Here is a 27,788-nt window from a genome sequence, read left to right on the forward strand (position 1 = left end):
TCCGTTCTGTCTCAGTCTCTGTCATTATCCCTTTAGCCTCTGTCATTTCTACCCTCACTCTGTCTGCGCTCTCTATCTCTCTCTCCGGGGTTTTCATCTTGACCTTCAGACACCTCCTCCTGGTGCCACTTTAATAACTTACGGGGGAAATAGAAAATGTGGTCTCAAGTCAAAATTGAAATGGGATTTTCACTACAGGCTGTTGATATTCTGGTGGCAGTATCAGGGAAGCTACTTCCTGAATATTTTTTCATCAAGTTTGTGCTCAGCATCATTTCTGCTAATGAAGAGAAATGATGTGATTTCGACCTCAAATCCTCATTTTCTTGACCTGAGGTGGCTCCATCTGGGCCAGAGTGACTTGTGTGTTCATTTAAAATGAGAAGTTCAGAGGAATGCTGATTTTTAATTTTATTCTCCATTTACTCTTTTATCCCCAGCAGTATATGCAGGACACGACTCCTGAATTAGCAATTGTTCTCATTTTCAGAAATAACATTAACCCTTCTTTGATGTGGCCAAACAAGCAGTCTTGTAGTTGCAGTAACTCTCAAACCACTTCTTCTTTTTATCTAAAAAAAATCAAACTACTCTCATTAGTAGACAGTGATATTCCAATAAGTTCAGTTTTCTTATGAAATGCCTTGAAACTGAGTAAAACAAAGACATTTACACACAGGCATTAAGGTGCAGTTTTTAGGTTTAAGCTGTCAAACTGCTTTCTCTGTGTTTAAGTAAATGTAAAGTCTAATTACAAAGTAACTATTCATAATTATGCTCAATAACTGTTAGACGTTAAAGCTCATTTGTTTTCTAAACAAAGAAAAACTAACACTTGAAGACTGGACAGTTTTTGACAGAAACACATTTTCACCATTATTAACATATAAACATACAGTAACGGTCAAAAGTTGGGAGACATTTTAAGGGGTTTTCATCACATTTTGCATTGTAGATCATTGCTGAAGATACAAATAGGTTTGTGGAAGCTGCAGAAAGGTGTCAAAATAGATTCCATTAATGACTTTGAACACTTTCGGCTCACCTGGAGTTTTTTCAAAAGTTTTAAAAGAGTTTCCAAACTTTTTCCACTCTTTAGTTCATCTCATGCCAGAACAGTTGAAGCTGCGCTGAAGTTGGGTAACTGTCGAGGTCAGAACATCTGATGAAGCAGCCCATCACTGTCCTTCTCAGTTAAACATCTCTTACAGAGCCTTAAGGTGCATTTAGGTCTTCCTCAGTAGTGGCTCCTTTGAAGCAGCTGAGCCTTAAAGGCCCGATTCACACAGACTCCTCCCAGCAGCTGGTGCTGATGATGAGTTCCTCCTGCGTGAACTTATGAAGCATTGACTCTAATTTGAGACATTGTTAATTGGCAATTTGTGATGCTGGTAACTCGCTGGACTGACCTTCATGTCATAAACTAATGATGCACTGTTGTTTCTCTACTCATCCAAGTTCTTTCCATTATTGCTGGATTGCTGCTGTAGTTAACATAACTGTAACCTGTGATCTTCTGACTTTGCATCTGTTTACATTGTCAGGTTTTTTTTTTTTATTGTGTCAGAATGTGCAGCACAGGACACTGAAGGCATTCAAACAAAAATGAAGCATTTATTCAAACTGTAAACAGAATGATAAACTAACAAAATACCCCAAACCCACAAGAGATCATAGAGCACACAGAGAAACATGAAAGCACAGTAATATAGGGGCAAGTCGATACACAGAGGACTTAATAGACAAGAGACAGGTGAGCGAAATAAGACTCAGGTGCAGACAATCAAAACAATCAGGAGGAAATAAAATGTAAGACAAACAAAAGCGATGACACAAGGAAACACAAAAACTGAAACTAATGATGAGAACAATCACAATAGAGCAAGGAACCAAGGACTCGCGGTACACTTGGAACAATAGTGAAACCAAACAGGAGCCAAAAGCTAAAAAAAAAAAAAATCCCCGAGATCAAATCAGTATTTATGATATGTTGTCTTACTGTAGGGTCTTTACCTCACAATATAAATTAGCCCTGAGGTGACTGCTGTTGTGATTTGGTGCTAACCCCAGCAACACTGTATACACCTTAAAAGTGGTGGTATGGCTTTGTACAGATTAACATTTGTGTTCAAAGCACTTGTGTTGTTAGAAAAAGACAAAGATTGTATATGCATATGAGGAGCAGAAATGAAGAGCAGCTGGACTGCAACACAAAGGAGGGAAAAAGACAAATAATTGATATAAGGATGCAATGCAAGCAAATGTTTGCAGTTTTGATTTTCTAGTGAATGGAAACTACTCTTTTTTCACTCTTTTTGACATTATTTGTGCATGCATTGCTTTGGCTCTGCTGTTGTTGTGTGAACGCACTGTTTGTGACTCTCATTTTGTCATTTATCTTTGTGGTTATCTGCAGTCTTAACAAAAGTCCCGATGCTGGTGGTCTATTGTCAAGATGTCTCTTGAGAAAGAAATCTAATCTGAATGGTTCTACATTGTCAAGCAAGGGGTTTAATGAAATGATGATGATAACAATAATAATGGCACCAAAAATAAATTCAATCATTACAGCCTGCTGTTTGAATCTACTGTTCTATCAACTGCACCAACATTATACAGTCAGAGCCATTCATTTCTCTCTTTGACTGCCTGCATTACCATTAAATGAGATACACCAGTTGCTCCCTTTTATCTCAGCAATTCCATTTCAACATATTGGTATGGGGAATATGATGTGGAAGCACACAGAGAGCATTCAGCTGATATTAAACAATATGGCTGGAAACAATGTGACTGTTTTCCAATTTAATTTCATAGTGAATAACCTGCAATTTGATTTTTATTTTCTTCCCTCAATGTTACTCGAGATAGAGATGGGTGCCGCCTTGGCTTGGAGAGGGGGTTGGTTGGTGGACCAGGGCAGAAATGGAGAATGGCATCATTAACATTCCCTGACAGTTAACGTTTCAATCTCGCTCTGTAGCAGAACCCCAATATTGACGTAAAAGGCCAGACAACAACAAGACAGAGAAAACAATAGAGCGCTGAATCTGGGATGTGGCCCAGGTCTGAGTACAGGGTTGTGGCTGTTCCAATCTAATCAAAACTGTGATTGGAGACGCTGCCGGAAAGGAATAAAGAGAAGTGAAGGGAAAACTAAAATTTAACAGATGCAAACAACTCCATGAAGCCGTGGAAAGAAAAAAACTATCAATTCAAGTTATCTGATTTCAAACCAACTCCTGAAGTTTAGTTTCAGCTCTCTTGGGAAAGATTTGTTTGGGGGTCTCCTTGTTCTTAATCTGGATCCTGATCACTGGATACTGTTCAAGACATTTCAAGGGCTAAAACAACTATTTTTGCCACTAATTAGTCTGCAGATAACTTAATTGATCAGCTGACTCATGTTGTAGCTTCCAAAATGTCAATAAAATTACAAGTGGACATCTTCATCTTGCATGTTAAACATTAGAATAATTAGCCTGCTGACTTAGCCTCTGGCAGCAATGGTCATTTTTCAAGGTTTCATTTCGAGTCATGACTAAAAATAAAAGTCTGATAAAATTCGATCTTCCTCAGAAGAGTTGTCTTCAGCTGATGATTATAAGATCTCATTTTGGCAGCTACTCTGCATCACCAATAGTAGATAAACAGTTTCTGTGATGAGATGTAACCAAAAATTATGTCCTGTGATCACAAATACAGAGATAACTTCAGATTTGGTACCACCAGGGTTCCAGAACCTCAAAAAGATAATGTTTTATTATGTAAAGTAAAGTAAGTATAAAGTGTGCGTGTTAGTCCCCATAGGGAAATAGTTCCTCTGCATTTAACCCATTCACCCAGTGAAGCAGTGGGCAGCCACCAGTGCAGCGCCCGGGGAGCAGTGTGTAGGGACGGTACCTTGCTCAGGGGTACCTCAGGGTAGCCGTTCAGTGGGGCCACCACTCTACCTACTGAGCTATCCCTGCCTAATGATTACATGTTGTTGCCTTAATAATACTGATATAAATCAGCATCTGATTTATTTTCTGTCAAATCACTGATTGTTTTTACTTGAATTTAACCAAAAATAAGGCACTGTAAATCATTTGTTGTCATCATTCTGGCTTTTAATATTTTTCTTCATTGTCCTTGCTCCCAACAGCAGATACAGGATGCCGCTGACCAAGGGGTGATGTTTGTAGGATTTGTCCAGGAACCATACGGAGCCCCGTGTACCAGGATCAGAGAACCCGACACCCCCTCTCTGTCTCTGCACTCCAGCCCCTGCTCTGTGCTTGACTCCCTGGGAAGCTGTAGCCCCTCAAACCCCTCAAGCCCCACCAATCATGCAGAACCTCAAGCTGGAGCTGACGTGGTGGAGAAGGAAGGGAATGACGAAGCCTCTGGCAAGGCTGGAGAAGAAGAACCAAGTGGGAAGAAGAATCAAAGTGAGAACACTGGGAATGAATCAGGGCCAGGGGTGGAGGAGGTCTCACCTGCAGCATCTCCTGTGTCAGAACAAAGTGAGGCACTGACAGAGGAGGATTCAGCATCTCATAATAATAACAAAGACAGCAGCACGGGCACAAAGGAGAGGCCAAGATACCGGCTGCGGAGAGGTGACGGTAAGTGTTCTCCATGGTTACCGTCATGCGCTGAAGCTAAGAGGGAAAAGATGTGTTAAGGAAAAATCATGTAATTGAGGACTTCAGAGCTGTGAAAAATAAATGAATCTGGGGAAAGAGTGCAGAAATGTGATGATAAGACCTGAAACCTTTTTTTTATTTTTCCACAGAGATGCAAAGATGTCTGTTTTTTTCAAGTAGTGAATTGGTTCTGACAAACTGGCGATATATATCACTACATGATGAGAACACTTTGGGAAAGCAGGGACACATGAGTACCACTTTATGGAAGTAGCATCACTGCACTCAATCATCAAGGAGAACACAAAAGACCTATTGATTAGAACCAGTTCTAAAGGTTCTCCTCCATCAGGAGGTCAACATGTTATCTTCAAGCCCGACAGCACTGACACAACTCAGATTAACAGACTACAGAGGCGACTGGCTCACAAAAATGTTACCGGCAAATCAGTAGCCCTATTTTAAACAAAATATATCTGTAATAACAACTTTATATCCAAAAATCACACATAAAGTTTCAAGAGTTTTCTTGAGTAATGAGGATACAACTATCTTTTCTAAAAAGAGGTGATAGGCATTTTTAAAAATGTAATACTCACAAAGTCCTGGCATATAAAACAAAAAGCTTCAGCACAGCTGCACATCATTTTTAGTCAGTTGAATAGATAAACAGTTTTGTTGTGTGAATAGACCCCTTTAACTAAATAGGACTAATTGGTCCACTGGGGGAACAATAATTAAAGGTCAAAATTTCAAAACTTCACAAAGCTTTCACACTTGACAAGACTCTTAAGTCCAAATGACACGAGACCCACCGGTACAGCTATCCCTACAAATTACACAGAAAAGCCTAATGAGGGAATGATAATTAAGATAATTAAAGGTCAAAACTTCAAACTGTGAAACGCCGTAGCTGCTACTATGTTGATATAACCCGGGCTACTTCACTATGACTCATTTCATATTGCAAATGCTGGATGAATGATATTGAAGCGTTTATCACTTCCCAGTAATTGGCTAAAAACACATACTTTGCGGGTTCGTGTTTATTCCTGTTCACATCTAATTTCTGGCCCTATATACTTGGGAATTTACTAGAGTAGCTGTGCATGATTAACATTTCCAAATAATCTACATTATTGTTGTCCTCAATTCAAATTCTCTAGTTTTTTGTTTTAAGCATTTAGCTAGACAAGTGATTAAAAAACATTCTTATTGACAATTGAAGACACTCAAAATGTAAAGTCACTTGAGTAAATGGCTCATCCTCTCTCTGAAACAAGCCATTTAAGTTCCCTTACCCCTCTCTTTAAGCCAGCCTTCCTCTGGACAGCTGCTGCTTTCAAACACATTTGAGACTCAATTGCATCTTTGATCTTGTTTAATATGAGCATCCACCACTGTAACAGTATGTAAATGACAGAAAACACATGAAAGCATACTAGGTCTCCTTTAATCAAACTATAATTGATAACCAGCTCTGCCACATTAGTTACGGGCTAAATCCTGCTGTCACTGGGACCGACTAAACCGAAGCTTCTTTTGTCACACAGTTTCTAGTCTTAGGCTATTATCTGTCTACATGTCTGTATGGCTTCATGTTTTGATTTTATCTACCTTTTGGCTGTTTAACTGAAGAATAGCATTGTGTCGTACATCCCTCCTGAAACACTTGGCAACTGCGGAGGTGTCATTTCTTGTGATTGCCTCAATGTTACACAACAGTGTGCTGCCTTGGGATGCAATCCTCTCTATCTGTTACACAAAAAGGAGTCATCTTGTTTACGAATTCACACTCATGCTTAACCGATGAAGTGGAGTTCTGAAGTTCTGGGAGGTGCACATTTCATGACTCGACTGATGTCTTTCCAGAAAGTGAGCAAAGCACAGCTACACCTATGAGCTCCCCCTTTCCTGTATGTTGAAATCAGCACAGACATTTATAGTTTCGGCTTTATTTGAGCATTTCAGATTAACAGATGGAGACACCCACCGCTATCACCCCCTACAGTCTCTCATCCCTCCACAGAACCTATTTGTGATATGTGTCGGCGCAATGTGCAAACTGTGCATTAGACACACGTCCCAGTGGGAGTGTTAATGCATATACTGCATTTCAGTATGCACAGTATGCAGCATGTTTAGGTTCAAAGCACCTAATAAGAGGTGTTGAATAATAAATGCACTCATTGATATGGAAGATTTTGCTTTTGTCTGCATGTATTTTTATCTATATGTGTTTGCGGTAACACACACTTGGCATCGCAGCAAACCACAGCCCACTGGTCCATCTGGGCCTCCATGTAGTGCATTTTGCAGTGAGATAATCCCCCACTGCCTCGTCCTCTACCTCCCTCAGCTTCACAGCTCTCTCTCTATCCCCACCTCCATCGCCCTGAATCTCTGCGGCAACGCCAGCAGCGCCGGCGTAGCAGCCAGCCGGGGTGTTAGGGGAGCCTGCCAAGCTCCCTTGTCGCTCTTTACTAATGCCCAGTCTGCTGAGGAGGCCCAAGAGTCTCTGCTTGTGCTGGCTTGTCCATGCTAATCCTCAGATCTCGGGGTGAACGCTGTGCAAGTGTTGGCAGTGAAGATGGCAAACGTCTGTGGATTATGATTGAAAGAGGAACACCCTCCCTCAGACCAAAGCTCTGGATAGAAACTGAGCCTGTAAGTTTGAAGACTGAAATGGTTTAGTGGAAGAACAAATGGAAAGCGTATCATGATGGCAACAGCTGAATGACAACTGTGGCTTCTGAAAGTAACTTTTGAATTCAACAGTTATTTTTTTAAGTTATCTTTTCCTGCACTAATTAATCCTGGTCAATAAAGTACGATATGGTTATGTATGTGCATTTGAAAGCACTTAACGCAATCTGCAAGTAGATGCAGGTCTGCTGGGGTCTGAGTGATATAAATTTAGATGTTATAGAGGGTGAACAAAAAGCTCAGTGCTAACATCTGTGTACTCTCCAGTTTCCCTCATCTATAAAAGCAAAACTCCCAGGGCAACAAATGTGCATTAGTCCTTCAAGCAGACATCAAACTGATTAGAAATTGTAGCTGTCCATATTCACATCAACACTGGAGTATAATTGCAGCCTTATTTACATTGATGGGTAAAGAAGGTTTTGTTTTGTTTACATACTTTAAAATTCAATGGTGACAAAAGGTGAATGTTAAGTATTTATTGTTCTTCAGTATTTAAGGAAAATGACTTTTTACAACCTTAGCTCAAAGTCAATCTCGATGTCCTTCCCCCACTGACTTTTCTGGTTGTAAAAAAGACAATACCTATAAATACTGTAAAACTGACAGTGATTGTGTTTTAGATAAAATAGGAGAGCAACACATGGATGCCATTTTTTTAACCGAAATTGACCCTGATCGGTGGAATCTGCTGTCAGCTGTTTAAATGCCTGAGATATCTTAAGTTAAATAAAACTACAAATGTGTACATGAAATTCTAATTCTGACACATACAAGTCTGAAATCTTCATAATGCGTACAGAAGGAGTCTTTCAGCTGCTCGGTTTTATCACTGAGATCAGCATTATCTCTGCTCTGATGGGATCAGTGTCCAGCTTTTCAGATTTAATGATGACATGCGGAGTTGGAAAGCTGCGCTGCTAAGATCACGCCAGTGCCGCTGCCACCGACCTCGTTATTTGAACAGTAGAGCTGCCATGAGATGAGCCTTTGAAGCAGCATGCTTTCAAACTCCCAACCACATTCATGCGCTTGTTTTCTTCTTAGCTGGCCCCGTCAGCTGCAACAAAAACAGTCGAGTTAGCTGCACAAACTTTATTCTGAAAGGCCTAGTTGTTGCCTGTTGATGTAATGCGTTCATGTGATTAGGTTCAAAGGACTTAGTCATGCTCTCTGTATCTGTGTGTTTCAGAGATCGTTTATTAGGGGATTAATTACATTTTTACTGCCCAGCAGCAGAAAAAAGTGACACAGGATGTATCTGAAACATTAAGAAAAATTATGGACTAGGTGCATTTATTTGCCCATAAGGTGACTTTTCTGGCTTGAAAGTCTTGTTCTCGGCCTGAATCCAAAAAGCAAATGATAGTCCTGCTATTGTTTTTTATTGTGTGTCATTTACAGGCCACTGAGCACAAGTGCTCGGTCCTGCTGGCTTCAGGAGGAACTTGGCAGGAGATGTGTTTTAGAGATTGATGTTGGTTAGTTTCTTGAAAGATTGCTTAACCTTGTGTTCTTCCTTCAGAAAGTAACTGCTCCCATGCAGTTTACACAAGGAAGATTACAGAGTATGTGTGTGTGTGTGTGTGTGCGTGTAGTGTATTATTTTCCTTGTCGTGTAACTGGTATGTCAATGTAACTACCACAAAAGCAAGTAAATGATTATAGAATAGAATAGAATAGAATAGAATAGAATAATCCTTTAATTGTCCCACAAGGGGAAATTTGGGTGTAACAGCAGCAAGAAAGACACATATACAAACAAACAGTACACAAGACACAGAACAGAAACATACACAATTTTACATATTTACATCAAGGACAATGGTTACCAAAAACAGAGTACTGTACCGTTATTAAATTAAATAAAATTAAATACAGATAAGAGGAAAGCCCTGCTTATAGTGTGAATCGGTTGATAAAATAGTGCCAAGTTACAGCGCTGATGTAAACATCTATGTTTGTTGGGAGCAGTTTTGATTGTACAGTCTGACAGCTGCAGGAAGGAAGGACCTGCGGAAACGCTCCTTCATGCATCGAGGATGCAGCAGTCTGCCACTGAAGGAGATCTGCAGTTCAGCAACATTTACATGCATGGGGTGGGAGACTCTGTCCACCAGAGATGTTATTTTGGCCAGAGTCCTTCTGTCTCCCACCACCTGCACTGGGTCCAGGGTGCATCCCAGAACAGAGCTGGCCTTCCTGATGAGTTTATCCAACCTCTTCCTCTCAGCTGCCGATAAACTCCTGCTCCAACAAACAACACTGTAAAAAATGGCAGATGCCACCACAGAGTCATAGAAGGTCTTTAAAAGCGCTCCCTGGACTCCAAATGACCTCTGCCGCCTCAGCAGGTAGAGTCTGCTCTGACCCTTCCTGTAAAGAGCATCAGTGTTGAGTCCACTATCTCAATGTCCACTCCCTGGATGTTCACCACGCTGACATTGAGAACAGTGTGGGTATGCGTCTCTGGAAATCCACCACCAACTCCTTGGTTTTCCAGTCAGAAATTATACGTTTCTGACTGGCATTTAAAATAAAATTTGCCTAGTGCAATCCGGCTGGTCCAAAAATCAGCCATATTCACAATCTTTATGATGCACTGTAGCAATATAACTAACTATAACTAAAAGTAAAAGCCTCATGCAACAATGATGCTTCGAATGCTTTGTCATGGGTGTAACTGCCACGTGTCTCCACATAATAGTTTCTGAAAAACTCAAGAATCCCAGATGAAAGCCTGGATTCCAGTTTGAGCTACTGTCATCCACCATGATGGACATCTGAAGTCAGTGTTCTTATGTTATATTCTGGTACATTATTCCCTGCCGTGTCCTGCTAAATAGGCAAGGCTCTTAATTCTGTTTTTGTGTATTTCCACTGAATAGAGCACTGCTTAAAAAGACTCTTAGAGGCTCAGAAAATGAGGTCCCTACCGTTCTGCCTGAATTATGGTAGCCTTGAAGCCATAATTGTAGCATACTTAGACAGTAATAAACTATAATGCATTTAAAAAAAAAAAGTTATTACACAGAAAATGACTAATACTGTGAGACAGACAGACTGGCTCTTATATTATGTCAAGCTGTTATAAATGACACATGTAACTACTTTCTACAACACTGCCATCAACAGAAATGAAGTAATCTGTGTTGAATATGGTTTTAATGTTAGTTATCTAATTATGCTGCGGTTACAAAAATTTAGAGCAGTAACCCAAAGCGATTTTAAATCACTAAGTTATATGACAGAATTTTTCATTCATTCAATTTTTCAAATCTTCATGGCCTGCCTGAAGCTCACAGAGATACAGAAAGAATTGATGGGTCAAACTACAGTGATGCACCATCTCAGGCTCGTGCACATAAACTGTAAAGCAGTTAATCCCATGCAGCCCTCCACAAAACCATTCACACTAAGAAATTGTGTTGTTTTGGCAAATCAGAGGTGTGCTGAATGGGAAGTCACTTTGTGGTCACATGTTGTCCAAGATTTCTTTGCCATATTGTCCTCGTTGTAGCACGGGTAACATGAGGGGAGGGTGTGTGAGTGCACTGCTGCTGATTTGACTTTTCTCAGGAGTGACAAATGACAAGATTTAGAGAATTTGGTGGCCAGCTGTCAGATCAGTCAGAGGAGCCAGACAAGAAATGGTTATAAATTATTCATTCTTCCTGGGTGTCTGTCGGACGGATGGACAGACAGAAGAACCAAAGCCACTGAGCCATGACTCCCCCCTACCGCCATCATCCCACCCCAAGTGCGTGTGTGGCTGGGTGGGTGGCACTGCCGCACATTCTGCTCATCCATCTGGTTCACTTGGGGAATGACAGCGTGATATTTGCATTGGAAAGAAAGGGGAAAATGTTACCAGGCTAGATTTGAAATGCTTTCGGCCCGATTCGAACCCCCGCTCACATCTCATGTTCTGTGTTTTTTTCAAAGCTAAGCAGAGCAAATATTTCACTCACGCACATCACAACAAATAAGGCTCTTTACACTTTGATTTAGTATGATATGAGCAAGGAGCAGTGACATACGTACTGTGGGCAAATTTCCAAGCCTGTTTCTCTCTCCAGAGGCCCACTGCATTATGCATATTTCTGCTTGATGTAAACAACAGCTAGCTGCAGCGCTTTTAATTCATTATTCAAGGTTATACTATGAATTAACTTGGTTACAATGAAACGCTCCCTTTTAAGTTCTGCATCAGCAGAGTTACATCACTTTTGGAAAACATTAAAAAGAAGAGGAGGATAAATTGTAGCTTTAAAATGCTTTTGATTCAACTCACATTTGTTTTTGGGGAAGCAGCATCCTTGGAAAAGATTTCCAGCGTATTTGTGAGTCCAGCTTGGGGCATCATAAATCTCTGCTTGTATTACTTTCTCATTTCTCGTCTATTTCGCACCTGTCAGGTGGAGCCTTTGTTCCAGATATGGTAATGTTTACATTTTATACCACAGTGTTTTGCATACAGATTTATTCTACACACCGGGTCGCAGGACAACACAAATCTAACACAAAACAATGCAGAAAGAAACATGCACATTTTCCTGAAAAATACTATTTTCACACAAGTTATGTATCAGATTCTTAAAATCTTCTTGACCACCACAAAATGAATGTAACTTTAACTTTTACTTTTATGTGCACTCCAGTTTTGTTGTTGCTTACAGTCATAATCTTGGCTTGTTGAAACAAAAGTAGCACCAAAAAAAGGCCTTAAATTTTTAATTGTTGACAATTCAGGGTGATGTTTATTGAAAAGTCTTTTTGATTCAATGTGACACATCAGTGCTGGCTCATTTTTTTGAGCTCAGCTTTTGTATTTTATCTTTTTAAAGACCAACGCAAACCCTCCCCTCTACTGTATTGTTTATTTAGTAATAGACAGCTTCATGTGGAGAAGTTTCATCTTTTCAGTCTCACATTTTTTCCCCAGGAAATGAAAATAAACTTGCTGAAAAACATGAAAGCACACAAATTGTTATTTGCCTTTGATGGCTGGTGACCATGAACACTGGAGCCAGCTTTTCTTGGCCAAGAAGCTTGTTGACTGTCCACGCATTGGCAGAGTTTCCTTGATAGTTGTTCTCATAGGAAATAAATGTACTTCCAATTTATTTTAACTGTTTTTTTTTAGTTTTGAAAAGTCTCAGGAAATAGAAATTTTCCAAAGTAGTCATTAAAGATTGAGAAGAAATGCTTCATTTCTACATCCTTTTATAGCTGAATACAGCAGACAGTCCTTTGCTTTACAGCAACAAAACAGGGCTGTTTCTCAGGCAGCCATTTACGCAGATATTTCGTATAACTTCTGGCAGCTGAAGAGAAGGAAAGTCCTCCTACAGACAGTGCCAAACTACATTTTGGATTGCAGCCAATGTACAGCATTGATTCAGTAATAATACAGTAAATTCTGGGGCTTCCATAAAGGCTACATCTGTATTGTCATAAACCTTTGTGAGTTAAAACCAATAAAACTGTGACTGGTTTTGTTTTATGTCTTGCCTAAACAGGGGTCGATCTGCTGGCGCTGTACAACCACCCACCGGTCCGAGAGGGCCAGGTGAAGTACTACACTGTCAAGGTGCCTCTGCGAGTTCAAAATTGTGACGAAGGGGTCAAAGGGGTGGAGGCCAACTGGTTGGATCACATGACCCAGCACTTCAACAACGGAGCCTCGCTGGTCGATGGATATTTCCACCTGGGCAACATGAATGGTAAGCAGGCTTGACTCGCTGTTCCTGCAGCATATACATGCTTCCTAAGAAAAATTATTTTTGGAGAAAATATTCAGTGTGGGTTTTATTTTTGTTCCACACACTGTGATTTTGGGTAAACGCCACATACACACAAGCAGAATGATAGGTTTGAAATGTAAAAACACTTGAATAATGCATTCATATTCCCTTAAATATCAAAAGAGTCTTTATCGTTGCTTGGCTTCTTGGCTTCAGCAGAATAATTCTTCCACTGGCATGCTCAAAGCTATTACAGTTATTAAATATAAAAAAGTTTCCCAAATTACCCCTTTTCCTTTCACTGTATTGCCAGTAAAAATGTGAATGTCAGGCAGAAGCTCAGTTCACTTCAACCTCTATAAAATGAAAAGACTGTGACAGGTAATGATGCACCTTGCCCTGTATGGCATTAATTATGCATTAGCTAACATTTATTTTCTTCCAGAAAGCAATGAAATTATATTTGATTAACACTAGTAAATTGCTCTTGTACTTTTTCTCCTTCTGTGTCAAGAAGTGGTGCAATCCTGTAGGATGGAAACTTCACATAGACGCTATGTGACAACTGCAGAAGAAATCACTATTGTGTTTGAAATTCTGACCCCAATTAAGGATTATTATTATTTTTTATAAACGTTTGATAAAAGATCACTGGCTATACTCATAATGAGTTCACAGACAATTCTGAAGTCTTTTTGCACAGCTTTTACCTATTTTATGCCATTTTTCTGTCCTCTCTATGACACAAGCAACACAACTGTCTTTGCCAGTCTTATTATTCCAGTCACCTTCCACCAAGTTAGCTCAGTGTACTGCACAATGATATACTGTATTGTGAAAAGTATATGAGTAAATGGTACGACAATACAAAGAACTATTGACTTATGACGCAAACAATTTGGATTATCAGAAAAAAAAGTTGTGCTCTTAATCACATTAGAAATTATATCTTAAGGCAACCAGGTTGCTTTGGTTGCTAGCAGACTGCTGCAGATGCTAGCAGCTGTTCTCCATAGCCCATAACTACTACTCAACAAGTAGTTGGCAAGAGTTTTTGCAGAAAAATTGACTTGAATAATGAGTTAAATTAATTACAGTTGAGATTATCTATAAAACACAGGGAAACGGTAGCTGGGTGAAACACTAGCAAACACACTAGGATGTTGAGCTTGATTATACGTGTTTAACATTGGCATTGTAAGCATTCTACATGATTTTGTAGAATCTGTTTTTAAGTGACCAGAGTTTTGGTAACAGATCCTTCGCCCAAAGACTAAATCAGAAAACTAGCTGAAATTATGCTTATTTTCCTCGTTCTATCATAATATTAGAAAAAATCTCAACGTTTAAACTCTGCATCACATTGTAGCACACATTGAACTCTTTGAAATACTTTTTCTACACATGAATGAAGATGAGATACATCGTATGGCTAACATTAGCTGCTGGTCAGCACTGTGAAATGCTAGAGGCCTTGAAGTAAATTAAGACACTGCATCACTGCAGTTCCATCAGTGTGATATCTCTGACATAATCTTCATACATTTGGAAGATGTAAGTCACGAAGCTGGTATCCTCTTCTAAACTATTTCCTGTTTGGGTTTTCCTCTTCCATCAGACCCCAGCGGCTCTGTGCTTTACTCTGACACTGGAGAAAAAAGCCAGCCAGAGTAAATAAGAGTCATAATTCATTAATCTGGGAAAGTGAACGCCTCAGTAACTCTGAAACACAGATAATTAACCTGATAACAAATTAGTGCCTCCTTGCATATTTTATGTCCTGAGAATGGAGTAATGAAGTGTATTATTATGATTCAATGTTTTCTGCCTGTTAGGGTCCTCTAACATATTTTGTGTTTTTCTCGTGCTGCTAAGATATGCATCTCTTGAACAGTGAATTTACTCATTAGGATAGAAAGCATATCAGCTGCGCGCTCTACCTTCACTGCCTCACAGCTTATGCTCAACCACTTTGGAAAACAGACAACTTTATAGAGGTGAATGCTGTACTTTTTGGATTTTGGTCTCTTGAGAGCAGCTGGCAGTATGACATCAAAGCAGCACCCGTTTGTTGTTAGCAGCTAATTACATCAAACAGCCGTGCAGCTTAGGGCTTTAGAATTGGTATCCATTCCTGCCGTCTCCATATTTAGCAACTTCTTTGAAAAGAGTTTCTGAATTCAGAACGAGACAGTCTACGTGTTGCAGGGGACCATCTCAACCTCATTAACAACGTGTAAATGTTTGACAGCAATACAATAAAGGAGACGGACTGACAGATATGTGGTTGGATGGGAGGATATAGTGACAGTGACAGCCTTATTTACAGCCTCGAGACAGAGCGGCTAGGTTGTCATGTGTGTCTAATGAGTATAATTATTCTATTTTTTTAAGACTGACCTTTTGCCCTGTTTTTTTTTTTTCACTTTAATTTTGTTGTGCCGCTTTGAATTCTACATCTTTTATTACTTTAATAATACTGAGCTGGCTTAGTTTGTATTAGCTTCATTATAAAATGTCTCACTGAATCAGGGAACGACATCCAGGGTTGAAATATGGAATCAAGTTTTTTATTTCATTTTTCATTTTTTTACTTAACCTTTATTTGTACAGTTGATCTCTCTTGTAAATGAGACACTGAGTCTCATTAAGAGCTGTTCCCACATGGGTCTCTAATGGTCATTTGAGGCTGCATCTATTGCAAGGGATCCCCAATAGACTCACATGTTAATATACTCACCTTTACAGCAGAAATGAAGCGCAAGGTGCACAAAGTCAGGCATTGGTTGCTGCACAGGTGGTGGAGGAGGCCATGCATAAGTAAAACTGCAGCCCTCTTGGTCAGGTCGCTCTTGAAAAAGCGATTTTCAGTCTCAATGAGACTTCTACCTGGATATATAAATTATATATATGGAGGGAGATCATTTGAGTGACAAGTGGATGTTTTCATAACTTGTTCAGGGTTCATTTATTCTGAAATATACTCAAAGCAGTTGATGAGTTTTTCTTGTACACACATTTTATTTTAAGTCAGTATTTTTTTTAACTCTAAATTCACATCACATATCAGAGTAACCAAGCTAAGAAGAGCTAGTAGTAGCTGACAACTCCCTAGCTCTGCTTTAGGCTTAAAAAATGTCCAGTGGCAGTGTCGAGCTAGTTGTGGGCATATTGTATATAGAGTTTATAGTTAGAATCCTGATGATTTGTTTATGCCCTGTGTTTTCCTTGATGTTGAAATCTTATTTTTATAGTAATGTCTCACCTGGATCGGTGGATGTTTTTACCTGTTTTTTAGCACTATTAAGGCAACATATAAGCTAGACTTGTGACATTTTTTAACTTCACTTGGTAATTTTATAAATACTGAAAACTACTCAGCTATAGTTTGTTCACACAGAACTGAAGCTAGTAGTGCTGTAACTGCCAGAGACCTTAAAATATCAGCAGTGACATAAGTGACCGTTAGTGACATTAAGCTGGCAGGCACTGGGTTAAACTCACCTCAACTTTAAGGCGTGCGATTGAAAGGACTAATAGAAATGAAGAATATTGCTAAATACATAGCGAGTTATCCATGCAGCCAGAACCTGCCATATCTAGTAACCAGCTTTCAGCTACAAAGTGATGTGCACATGTGCAATGGGTCTCACTTGTTGACGGGGCTTTAGAATAGTGACACTGAGCACGTTACCATAGTGATGTTAGCATGCAGTTGGCACAACTGCATGAAGAGCAGCTAGCATGCATAACGTTCTTACAATATTTTCAAGTTAGCTTTCAGAGACGTTGTAGTGAAAGCTTATAGCCTTTATCTGTTTCAACCAAGTAAGGTTCATAATATCTTATAGTAAATTTGTGGTTTTAGCATGAAGTCAAACGCTAACCTACTGTTATTCAGGAAGTGATCCTGTAATTAATCTACATATTAATATAAATCATTTGTTAATCAAAGCTGCTGCCAGTTGTGTTTGCATTTGAAGTAAATTCATTGATTCAATTAAGAAAACAGAGTAATCCCACAGCTATCATTCTGGAAAGTTTCTTCACAAGATGCCTTGTTTTCATCCTCTCTACCTGTTTGTTATTATTCATAACATGAATTGATTTGCAGCCAACAGAAAAATGACCTGCTAATGACAAAAATTTCCCCCCAGGATTTTTTCAGCAGCTGTGTGATTATGCATGTCCATTAACATTTGACACAGAACCCTTATTTATGAGCACTGCCAGAAGAAAGGCTTTAAACAGCCACGGGTTCATTATACTTAGGTTATTTTTGTTCCCCTTGTGATGTGTATATTAATTGACAGGGAGCTTTTGACCCCTGCTTTACGCGTGTGGGGAGAGCAAGTCCCTAATAATTCGCATACAGTGTGCAGTTATATTTTGTGAGGTCTTTATGCCACCACAATATAAAAATACATCATTCAAATTGGATATTCCCAAATTAGTTCCAAAGTCTGTTTGTGTTAGACAGATAAGTCCTTTCTTTCAGAAAATCTATAACTCAGACAGCTCCTTACAAAATAGCCTGAATAAAATGAGATTGGGATTGTTACAAAGTTACAAAGTCAAGCTCTGGCAACTGAAGAGCATCTGCCGTGCTTACAGGCAAATAGCCTGAAGGCAGGAAGAGCGTGGCATTTTTTACCCTGGGGGAAAAATGCTCAGAGCATCAGCTTAAAATCTCACAAATGTGCCTGATTGGAAACTTCAGAGCAGTGGTAATGCTGTGTAATCCACAGCAGATTATAAATGACAAGTTGACATTTTTGAAAGTACAACGTGAATTTCATTTTGATATTTTTTCAGTAAAACACAGCTGTGCTTGGAGTAATGACCCATACCAAGAAAACCATGCATAACAAGTATTTATCATCAGCTCCCAAAAGAGCAAAACTAAATTATGGTGAAATAAGGAGTTATGGACAATGAGACTGGCCAGGAGTCAACATTATACAAAGGTTTCTAGAGTGTTTATCAGATTATATATTAAATGATTATTTAGTAAGCCTGGCACAGATGAAACCATCTGTCAAACGCTGGTGGAAAACCAGTAATCAGGTCAGATTACTGGTCAGTAACCAGTAATCATAGAAATTCCCAGTATTTCTCATTTTTGTCTATCATTGTGTTCCAGTTCTGTACTTCTATTAGTACACTTTAACTACTTTGTATTGACAGCATGCATATAGACCAAGTAATGCCAAAAAAATGACCCTCATCTTTTTGACCATTGTCACCCATACATGGGTGAGGAAATATCATTGGCTTTTGATTGGCTCATTGGGTACTTTGAGGTACTTTTAGTATATTTCATGTAATCAACGTGAACACGTGTATGCACTAAAAATATAGTGAAATGGGGCAAGATACATGTCTTAGTAACAAGAGAGTCCTTGTGGATTATTTTGAAGCAAGGAGATCCGTAACTTAAATTCCAAGAGTTACTGGGACGTGAAACCACAAGTACAGAGTAGACTGTTGTTGACTTTGCCCCAAAAAAAGGTTTGAAATTACTTTTCCCAGTATATGCTCAGTCACCTGACATTCATCCAAGCAGAGGTCATAAAAAGGTTGGACGACCGCCGTGTGTGACTTACAGAATTGTCATGTAGATTTTTATCTATGATTTTATCATCTATCGCTCTTATAATGTTTGTGGTCTTTTTAAATTGATGACACTTTCATATTGTGGTAGAAGTAGCTCATGATTATTTTGTGATACACTAGTTTGATTGTGTGGTTGTATGGTTGGATAATTAATGATTTAATACATTTTCAAACCACAGAATATTGATAAAATATCTTAGTACATAGCATTAATAAGGCTTTCATATCTCTGAATTGTTTACCTATATGTATAGTTCCAATTCACGGATCTTCATGCATTCAAAATTCTCATATTTAGACAAGTTTAACAATTAATCAGTACCATTAATGTGGTTTCTCTGTTTTGTAGTTCAAAGACCTTCTGCTTTTTGCATGGAGCAATAAACCCGTGTATACTTATAAAAGTACAGGTTTGACGTTGAGCATGTTAACCAACCTGTTTCACTGATTGTTGAGACGGACTTTATAAATCATGTTTCTTCAGGCCTTGTGTTCTAAGTGCTATGTTACCTTGACAGTCAGGTCGGTCCAAAGGGATGCGCACTGTGTCCCCATGCTACTTCTAAAGAAGGGTTTCCATGGTGAAGCCGGATGAGAAAGCATTAAGTGGCATTGTTTGCATACGCATGTGTATGTGTGTGCATCAATGAATCGCTCAGCTGGTGAAAGTGCTGGCCGGTGTGGCAGCAGTGTTTGTGGAGACCTCGCCTGATCACAAGGTCGGATATATTATAGCTGTATTAAATTTACAGATTCTAAGCTGCATACAGCTCCAATCTTATGACGTGCATTAAAGATTCATTCACACTGGGGAGCTTGCTGCAAACAGAAACACACATAAGCCTATATCTGCACAAACGCATGCATAAACACAGCATACAAATTTGCACTACCTCCCAGCTGGAACCAAGGTGGGGGGGCTGAGTTTGTTTACTAAAGAAATGACAGTAATGGTGTTGACGAGGAGTTTGCTTTTGTTACTTGTATAGCTTAAGCTATCTCTAGAGCCACAATGAGGATTTGTCACCCGGTTGTGAGACATTGAGCTATTCATATGCATGACAGTCAACCTTTACTGCTTTCTAAATTTGGGCAAAGCCAACAGAGGCAGAAAAAAGGGAGAGAGACAGAGAAAGTGAGAGGCAGTGAAGATGAAATTCCAATAAGTTTCTTTTTTTAATCAAACTGTGAAAGAAACTCAGAAAAGAAAAAGAATTGGTGTTTGTGGGTGTGTTGGCACAGGATACATGCATGTATTTCAATACAGTTTCATTTAACTGTATGTAGGTTTTGACAGAAAATCTCAGATTCACACATTTGGGAGCACTTCAGTGTCTTTGGGCATGAGACCAAATACGAATGCACTCAGATGGCTCATGCTTCACACAAGGATTCACTATCACACACACTGGTTTGATTGAAGAGTAGATTTTTAAAGGAGTTGCATTAAACTTGTTCATCATGACCTGCAAGTGTCTAAAATGACTTGATTGGATTATCCTTTTGTATGTGTCAATATCACAGCAGGCACACAGGTAACAAATAGTCTGACAGTAGTGAGGAAGCACAAATGTTGCTGATGTTTACGGTGGTTTCTGTGAGAAATGCTGTCTCCCACATCAGCTTTAGTCACAAAAATGCAGTTGCATAATTGCCTGTTTTCACGCATGTAATTCCCAAAAGGATGGAGAATCAATCCATTCCACAGCTGTCAGAAAAGAAAAATGGCCACTTTCAGAATTTCTCTTTAGCTGGGTCCAAAAGAGCATTTACAGAGTCTCTGAATAACTCCCATTTGGCTTTATTAGCATAGCAAAAGATGGAAACGAAGGGATGATATTACCGATCACAAATTCATATTTCATATAAAATACACATTATTGTATAAATAAAGTTGTTGTATTCTTACCCATATGTAGTTGTGACCCATGTATCCGACACCCTATGGCATTCCAGTCACTAAGCTGCCCACCCTCTGTTCCCTCCTCACCAGCTGAAGTCTGCCTGGTAACCCAAAGGTGCAGACCTGCCAGCTGTCATGCATCTGGCTCTATGGGGAAGAGCCACATCCAATCCGCACGCATTAGACACTGAAATCCCTTTCTCCAGTTGTCCCTCGCTGCGAATGTCCACTCGTCCTGTTTGAAATATGGATAAGCTGTCAGCGGTTTGTCTCCAACTCTCTGAGGTGGCACCTGGCATGCATGTTTAAATCATGTCAGCAGACATGACCTGGGGCATGGTCACTTTCCAGCTCGCCAGCAGTAAAGTGGGCTCACTCACATTCACTGGTTTGGCTAATAGCGCTGAGAAAGGTTAAATATTCACAATATGAATTTTTAATGTAATAATAGCAACTAGATTAAATGTATTAATAAATACATTTGGAGTCAGAGATACAATTCAGCTGTTTGTAAACGGGCTGGTTCCACAATACACACCAGCACTACTGTTCTACTCCTAAGTGCTTTTCTATCTAACATTCACACGAACACATCAGAGGCTTGGAGTTCAGCGTCTGGGCATGCTGGAGTGGAGCAGTCAGCGATCGAACAACCAGCCTAATTAGTAGATGACCTGCGCTACCTCCTGAGCTACAGCCACCATTGTAAACTACAAACATGTCCACCAATATGTCTTAGACAACTCCTACAGCTCAATTAACATCTCAGCTATTGATTCACTTGTTCGACCTGTTCCAAATAGTTGCTTTGTTGTCAACAGATCATAAATTATGCAACATTTTAGCTGTTTACAGTTTATAATTGAGTCAGCTAAGAAACACCACATCTAGGAATAGCTATATGTAGGGGCGAGAAAAAAAAGCAGTCAACAGAGGCAGAAAAAAGGGAGAGAGACAGAGAAAGTGAGAGGCAGTGAAGATGAAATTCCAATAAGTTTCTTTTTTTAATCAAACTGTGAAAGAAACTCAGAAAAGAAAAAGAATTGGTGTTTGTGGGTGTGTTGGCACAGGATACATGCATGTATTTCAATACAGTTTCATGTAACTGTATGTAGGTTTTGACAGAAAATCTCAGAGTTCCAGCGAGGAAACGGATTCACACATTTGGGAGCACTTCAGTGTCTTTGGGCATGAGACCAAATACGAATGCACTCAGATGGCTCATGCTTCACACAAGGATTCACTATCACACACACTGGTTTGATTGAAGAGTAGATTTTTAAAGGAGTTGCATTAAACTTGTTCATCATAACGTACGGCATAACAACATGGTATGCAGGGTGCTCAGCTGCGGACAGGAAAGTACTGCAGAGGGTCACCAACACAGCCCAGAAGATCACTGGCTGCTCTCTGCCCAGCCTGGAGGTCACTGCAAACTCTCGGTACCTCAGCAGAGCTGACAATATCATCAAGGACCACTCTCACCCCAGCAACCAACTGTTTGAACTATTACCGTCAGGCCGACGGTACAGGTCACATAAAACCACGACAAACAGATTCAGGGATAGCTTCTTTCCCAGAGCTATCACCGTAGTAAATAAGCACAAAAACAATTGAACCTGCTTAGCTATACCATACCGTCACTGCCATTATATTATGCTGCTATTCATACTGTCATTATATTAATGCTGCTATCCTGTATATATCGTACTTACTATTGTTTGAGTACTTGCGATTGTTTTATTGTACTTTTTATATTTTACATTTATATTTACTATTGAATCTTGCACCAAGGGAGTGGCACTCCAATTTCGTTGTACTCTGTACAATGACAATAAAGGCTATTCTATTCTATAAGGAATAGCTATATGTAGGAGCGAAAAAAAAGCAGTCAAGGCTACAGAGACTCTCAGAACCACATCATTGGTTTGTGCCTCTGAAAATTCACTGTACACTAACTGATCAGAAGCAGCAAGCAAACAGATAAAATGTCATCAACACCCTGATGTAAAATGTTTTCCACTTTTTATCATTTTCCACCTGAAAAATTGACACAAGTTACATTGCTCTGCTACCACAGTGAAAACTGTCTTTATATTACTAATATGTTTAACTACTAATTTAACCAACTATGTCTTGATAGACTGATACAAAAATACACAAATATTAATTAATTTACTTCTTTTTAAAGTGTATCCATCATCAGTTGAAAAATGAAGACGTTAGGATACGTTGGCGTGGACAAACATGTGGATTTGTCCAAAGGGGACATAGAGTTGGAGTCAACTATGGTTCCGCTCCACTCAGAGTCCCAGTGAACCACAACGGTTGAAATGGCTTGCACATGAAACAAAAGAATGCCTTCTGCCAAAAAGAAATAAAATCTGATGTCTAACAGATGTGATAGACTACAAAACTCAGGCCTATTTCTAGTCTTCTGTTTAGTGTGCATATTGAATTGTATGGAAACAAATGATAAATGGAACGTAGGGTTAGAACATTTTTTTTAATATAACAAACAAAACCTTTAATGAGTCTGTTAATTTCAGGTTATGACCTTATACGTCTCACCCTGTTGTTTTCTAGATAGTAACTCCTTTTTGTGTTTGCAGCAGTGATGCACATGAGTTTATTGGAAAAACATCCAGAGTGCTTTCTGTTCCACTGTTTGCTTGATTTAATCATCGTGTGTCTGAAATCAATCCACAAGAGCAGGTTTGTGTACATGTCGATGAATATTAGGAACAAGCGGCTTCCGAAGTGACTTGATGCAGGCGAGGACCTCGCATCTACATACAAACACCTGTGCAGGCAAACACTAAACACTCAGCACTTTAAGTTTCAGTCTGTGTGTGTCAGCACTGTCTACACCCACTAGGTGCCTGCTGTTGATCCTCTCCTGTATCATTTGGATGCTGGTATCGGCTGGTGCGTTTCACTCGCTGTCACCTTGCCACTCCAGCTATCTGACTCTCCCCTGCCATTTGCTTCTTTGTCTTTTAGCCCCGACACTGTCTCTTTCTGTTTTTAGTGCAGCTGTATTTGCATGTCTCGCCCCACGACCTTGAGTGTGTGAGTCACAAGGGGATGGAGAACAATTTTACTGAGGCTGCACTGTGGTTTTTTGCAAGTGTAAACAACTTATTCTCAGTCGGCCCGCTGGCTGCTCAGCTCAGCTCTCAGTCAATAGGCACAAGATAATGTTTATTCGTGCACGCAACCAGCGCATTCCCCTGATGGACTCAACGCCCCCAGCAACCAGCTCCTTCTCTTCCACTTCCCTGGTTCTCGCTCTCTTTCTCTCCTCTGCCAAGAGTCTGTTTGCATTATCACCAGAGACAGGCTGCTCCCTGTAGAGCAACGAGACAGAAACCCTGTCGATCTCACCTGAATGATCCCTGTTGCATTTGCAGAGAACCGACATCAGTCCGTAGTGTGTTACACCTTCCAGAAAGGTTTCTTTGCAGTAATATGCCAAGCAGGACGGGCCAAAGAATTAAATAAAGTGCAGGAATGGGGAAAGAAGGGGGATGATGGAGGGAACAGAGGAAGAGCAAAGGCAAAGTGGCAGGAGGGGGTTAACACTGACCACGTCTGCATTTGAAAGATGTCTTCAATTGTGCATGCATGGGTCCAGAATGGGTTTTGAGGGTGGTGGAAATAAAAGAGAATGTCATTCTCCACTCTATCTCTCCCTGTGTCTTGCTTACTTCCTTCTTCTTTTTCTATCTCCTTGTCCCCGCCTTTCTCCACAGGCTCTCCAGCCACCTCTCATCCCCCTATTATTAGGGCCCAGTAATGAAATGTGGAGTGTCTCGTATTGGTGCCTGGGCCCCAGCAAACTGTATTAGTGCGTAAATGGTGTGAGAGTAATGAGAAAGCTCTCAGGCCTGCTGGGAAGACTGGACCACGAGGCTCGTGTTTTGTCTGTGTGTGTATGTGCGCCTGGATGTAATGTGCATGTGCATCAAGTGAATAACAAGAGACGTTGGGTGGAGAGGGGTCCTGGCTCATGGGGGCCAGAGTGGTGTTTCTTTCTCAGATGCCAATCCTGCAATTGTTAGCCTCCAACAGAAGAGAAGCTTGGAAAATCTATTTGGTCAGGAGCACACAATCTGAAAAGTGGCCTAAAGCATCAATGTCAGTGTCTCTATGTGATTCATTCAGTTTAAGTCTTTTTAAGGTGAATAATGCAGGCTTAGCAAAAGGATTTATGCTTTGTACCTTAACACCCGGCTTCATTAAATTGGTTGCTACATTTTGCCATCGCTAAAATCTGTCCACCTTTCTTAAAGCAGCGTTTCTCAGTCCTCTGGACACCAAGTACATCTAGTTTTTAATCCTATTTTAGCTATAATTAGCCTCTGTTTAACCGTCAAGCATTAAGACCAGCAGGCTCTGGATCCTCGTAACGTTTCATCTTCTTTTTTAACGTCCCAGAAGGGGAATACCTGCTCCTTTCTTCAGCACTGTCTCCTTGCATAATGCATAAGTGCCTAATGCTCATACAAATGGCTAGGACCACTGGCTATGTAATAAAGGGTTGTGTGTGAATGTGTCTGGCTGATATCATTCCATTTCCGCTGGCCTGGAGGCCCTGACGGAGAAGAGACAAGACAGACACGCTCCATCCAGTAAATACTCTTTTCATGGCTTTACTTTTTTCCCCTTCTCTTTAGATTTGCTGCCTAAGTCAGTGGAAAGTGTCTTCATCTTCCAGGAGGCGAGCGAAGGTGAGCCGAACGCGGCCACCCCGGCGTACGATGCCATCGTTGTGGAGCAGTGGACCGTCATCGATGTGAGTGGAGGGATTTTTGCTTTGTCCTAGGTTATGTTCTGTCTGTCACTAGTAGAGGGGGATTTATGCTCTTGTACATTTCATACATGTGACTGTTTTGGAATTGGAGATTTTGATATTTTAAAGGATGTACAGTCACACATTGAAAGCCAGAGTCCAGTCTGTGCCCCCCTCTCTAAGAGTATAGTCCTTTAGCAATGAAGTCAGTTATCGCTTAGATATCGTGGCCCTTCAGCCAACCGTTTCCTTACAACCCAAAGGCAAATCGGACAAATCTCAATTTATGGGACATGTGTCGCAGTCGCTCCCCTTATCAGGAGCAAACAAGCCTTTATCTACGTGATGATTAGTGTCTCTCCTCAACAAGTTCCGAGCTGGAAATTCATTCCTGTCTGGAGTGGAAGGATTTGTGGCCATTTCGTTGCCTTTCATCTGTATGTATGTGTGTGTCTGCATGTATACATGCTTGCGCATGCAGCTGAGTGTGGACGAGCTCGGTTTTGTGTGTCTGTGTTTTCAGATGCTATCTCTGTAATTGAATTTAGACTTTTTGCAGCCGGTAGCTGTCCAAGTGTGAAAGGAGACTTTTGTCCCCCAAATGTGGCTCTCTGATTGACCAGCCCAGCACCGATGGCCATATGTGCCACTAAAAAGACTCCTGCAGTCATCTGGCAGGAGCAGTACAGCCTCCCCTCGTCTGGGTGAATGGTAATACTGTTACAGCTTAATGGCTTTCAAGACTTCCTCAGACACATTAACCGAGAATGATGCCAAACTAACGCCCAGTTTTCCAGGAGATCCAATCAGCTCCTCCACTGGGACTTTATCAAAAACCGTTTCACCCCACCGATCTGCACCATGCCAAATCAGATTGACAACACACTCTGTCAGGGCGATCAGGGCTGCACATCATCCCCATTATTTGTGATAACTGCCGAAAATTGATATGCAAAGTATCCTCACAGCTCATTATTGTTTCGGTGCCAGGATAATTAAAATGAAAAAAAAAAAGGCTGAATGTTGATTGAAGGTGTTTTTCTTCTTCTTTATATACGTCACTTTCTTTTCCCCTCAGTGCTTAACATACTTATTTATCCAAAATGCTGACAGGTTGTAGGATTTATGAAGCTCAGAGAAAAAGAGTGATAAAACAAATCACTTCAGTGAGGGCATGTGACCATTTATATTGTCATTAAGTAGGAGTGTATCATCTCAGGAATGTCAGTGCTCATCAGTGAAGGGATAAAAATGTCTTTAGTTTCACTTATGAACGAGCTGAATCTGGATGTGAGTTGGATGTGAAAAGTGCTGAGCTTTTAATGCTATATCTCAACCAAAGTGCAAAATAGTGCTATAGTAGACCCTTTTTTCTACACCATTAAAAGTAGAAAAACGAGTCTACTATAGTAAATGTAATAATAACAAAAGTCATACAATTTTAAAAATAATTGGTAAACATATTTTCAGCATTTTCTCATTCAAAAGCATCAAATACTGCCACTGTCAGATGTTACAGAGATACCCACAAGATTTTCTTTGGCATTGTGGCTCTCTCACCGGGCAGCAGCGTTGGACATCGAGTGTGGAAACGCGCTCATTAAGAGGATGGAAAGGCAATAAGTTAGATTTTTGTGAGCCAGGGTGATTGATAAAATGTTAATTTCAGCATCCAGAAATTATTTTTAAAAAAATTTAAAAAGTAATAATAAAAATGAAATATTCAGTCATTTGTTACACACCCAGTTTTGCCCTCCCTGAAAGCTCAAAGTCACTGTTTAGTTCAGCTGGAGCAAAGATGCTACAAAGAGCGCATTTGGCCAACAGGATCTATAAAAGAGAAGCAAAAGTCATAGAAGGTTTCAGTAGGTGGACTTGCTGAAGGATCATTAACAGATGCCTGCAGATGACTTTGTCTCCGAGGGTCTCTCACCCAGCTGTGTGTGACGGAGGTGATAGTTGGTTATCAGCTTTGACTCTACAGTGCTCATCCCGTGGCTACTGTACAGGCCTCTCCTGGTTCCCCCATCCATATGCAGGTGCAGGCATCCTGCAGTGGAGACTGCAAAGTGACAGGGATCAAAAAAGCCACAATAGGAAATTAGGCAATCTATTCAAAAACTATGGGGCCTAACTGCCTATTGGAACATAGCTCTTTTTTTTTTAGTTATTTGTTTTTAATTAGATTTTTATTATGTTGTTAAAATAGCCGGAACAATGACACTAAGAGGCTACCAATTAAATGACAAGAAAATGTTTGTCTTATAAGGACATTCATTTAGTTTAATGCAGTTTTAATAAGAAATTATTTGACAAAAACAGCTGTGAGAGACAAACAAATATTCATAGGGCAAAATATTCTGACTTCAAAGCAAATTAAAGGAAAGAGA

The 27,788-nt window shown here is 40.1% G+C and overlaps 1 protein-coding gene across 1 annotated transcript in view; it reads left to right on the top strand.

The window, feature by feature from the left end:
* rftn1b (raftlin, lipid raft linker 1b) overlaps positions 1–27,788 on the top strand; it is a 128,996-nt gene that overhangs the window by 75,701 nt on the left and 25,507 nt on the right. Inside the window, exons 5-7 of the mRNA XM_085472228.1 lie at positions 4,148–4,610; positions 12,860–13,063; positions 25,283–25,401. Of these exons, the coding sequence (XP_085328354.1) occupies positions 4,148–4,610; positions 12,860–13,063; positions 25,283–25,401 (786 nt within the window). The remainder of the gene's footprint in view (positions 1–4,147; positions 4,611–12,859; positions 13,064–25,282; positions 25,402–27,788) is intronic.

Source organism: Copadichromis virginalis, linkage group LG11 (assembly GCF_057382275.1).
Source record: "Copadichromis virginalis isolate Kocher_CV1m ecotype Utaka linkage group LG11, C_Virginalis_male_GT1.1, whole genome shotgun sequence".
Classification (NCBI taxonomy): Eukaryota; Metazoa; Chordata; class Actinopteri; order Cichliformes; family Cichlidae; genus Copadichromis; species Copadichromis virginalis.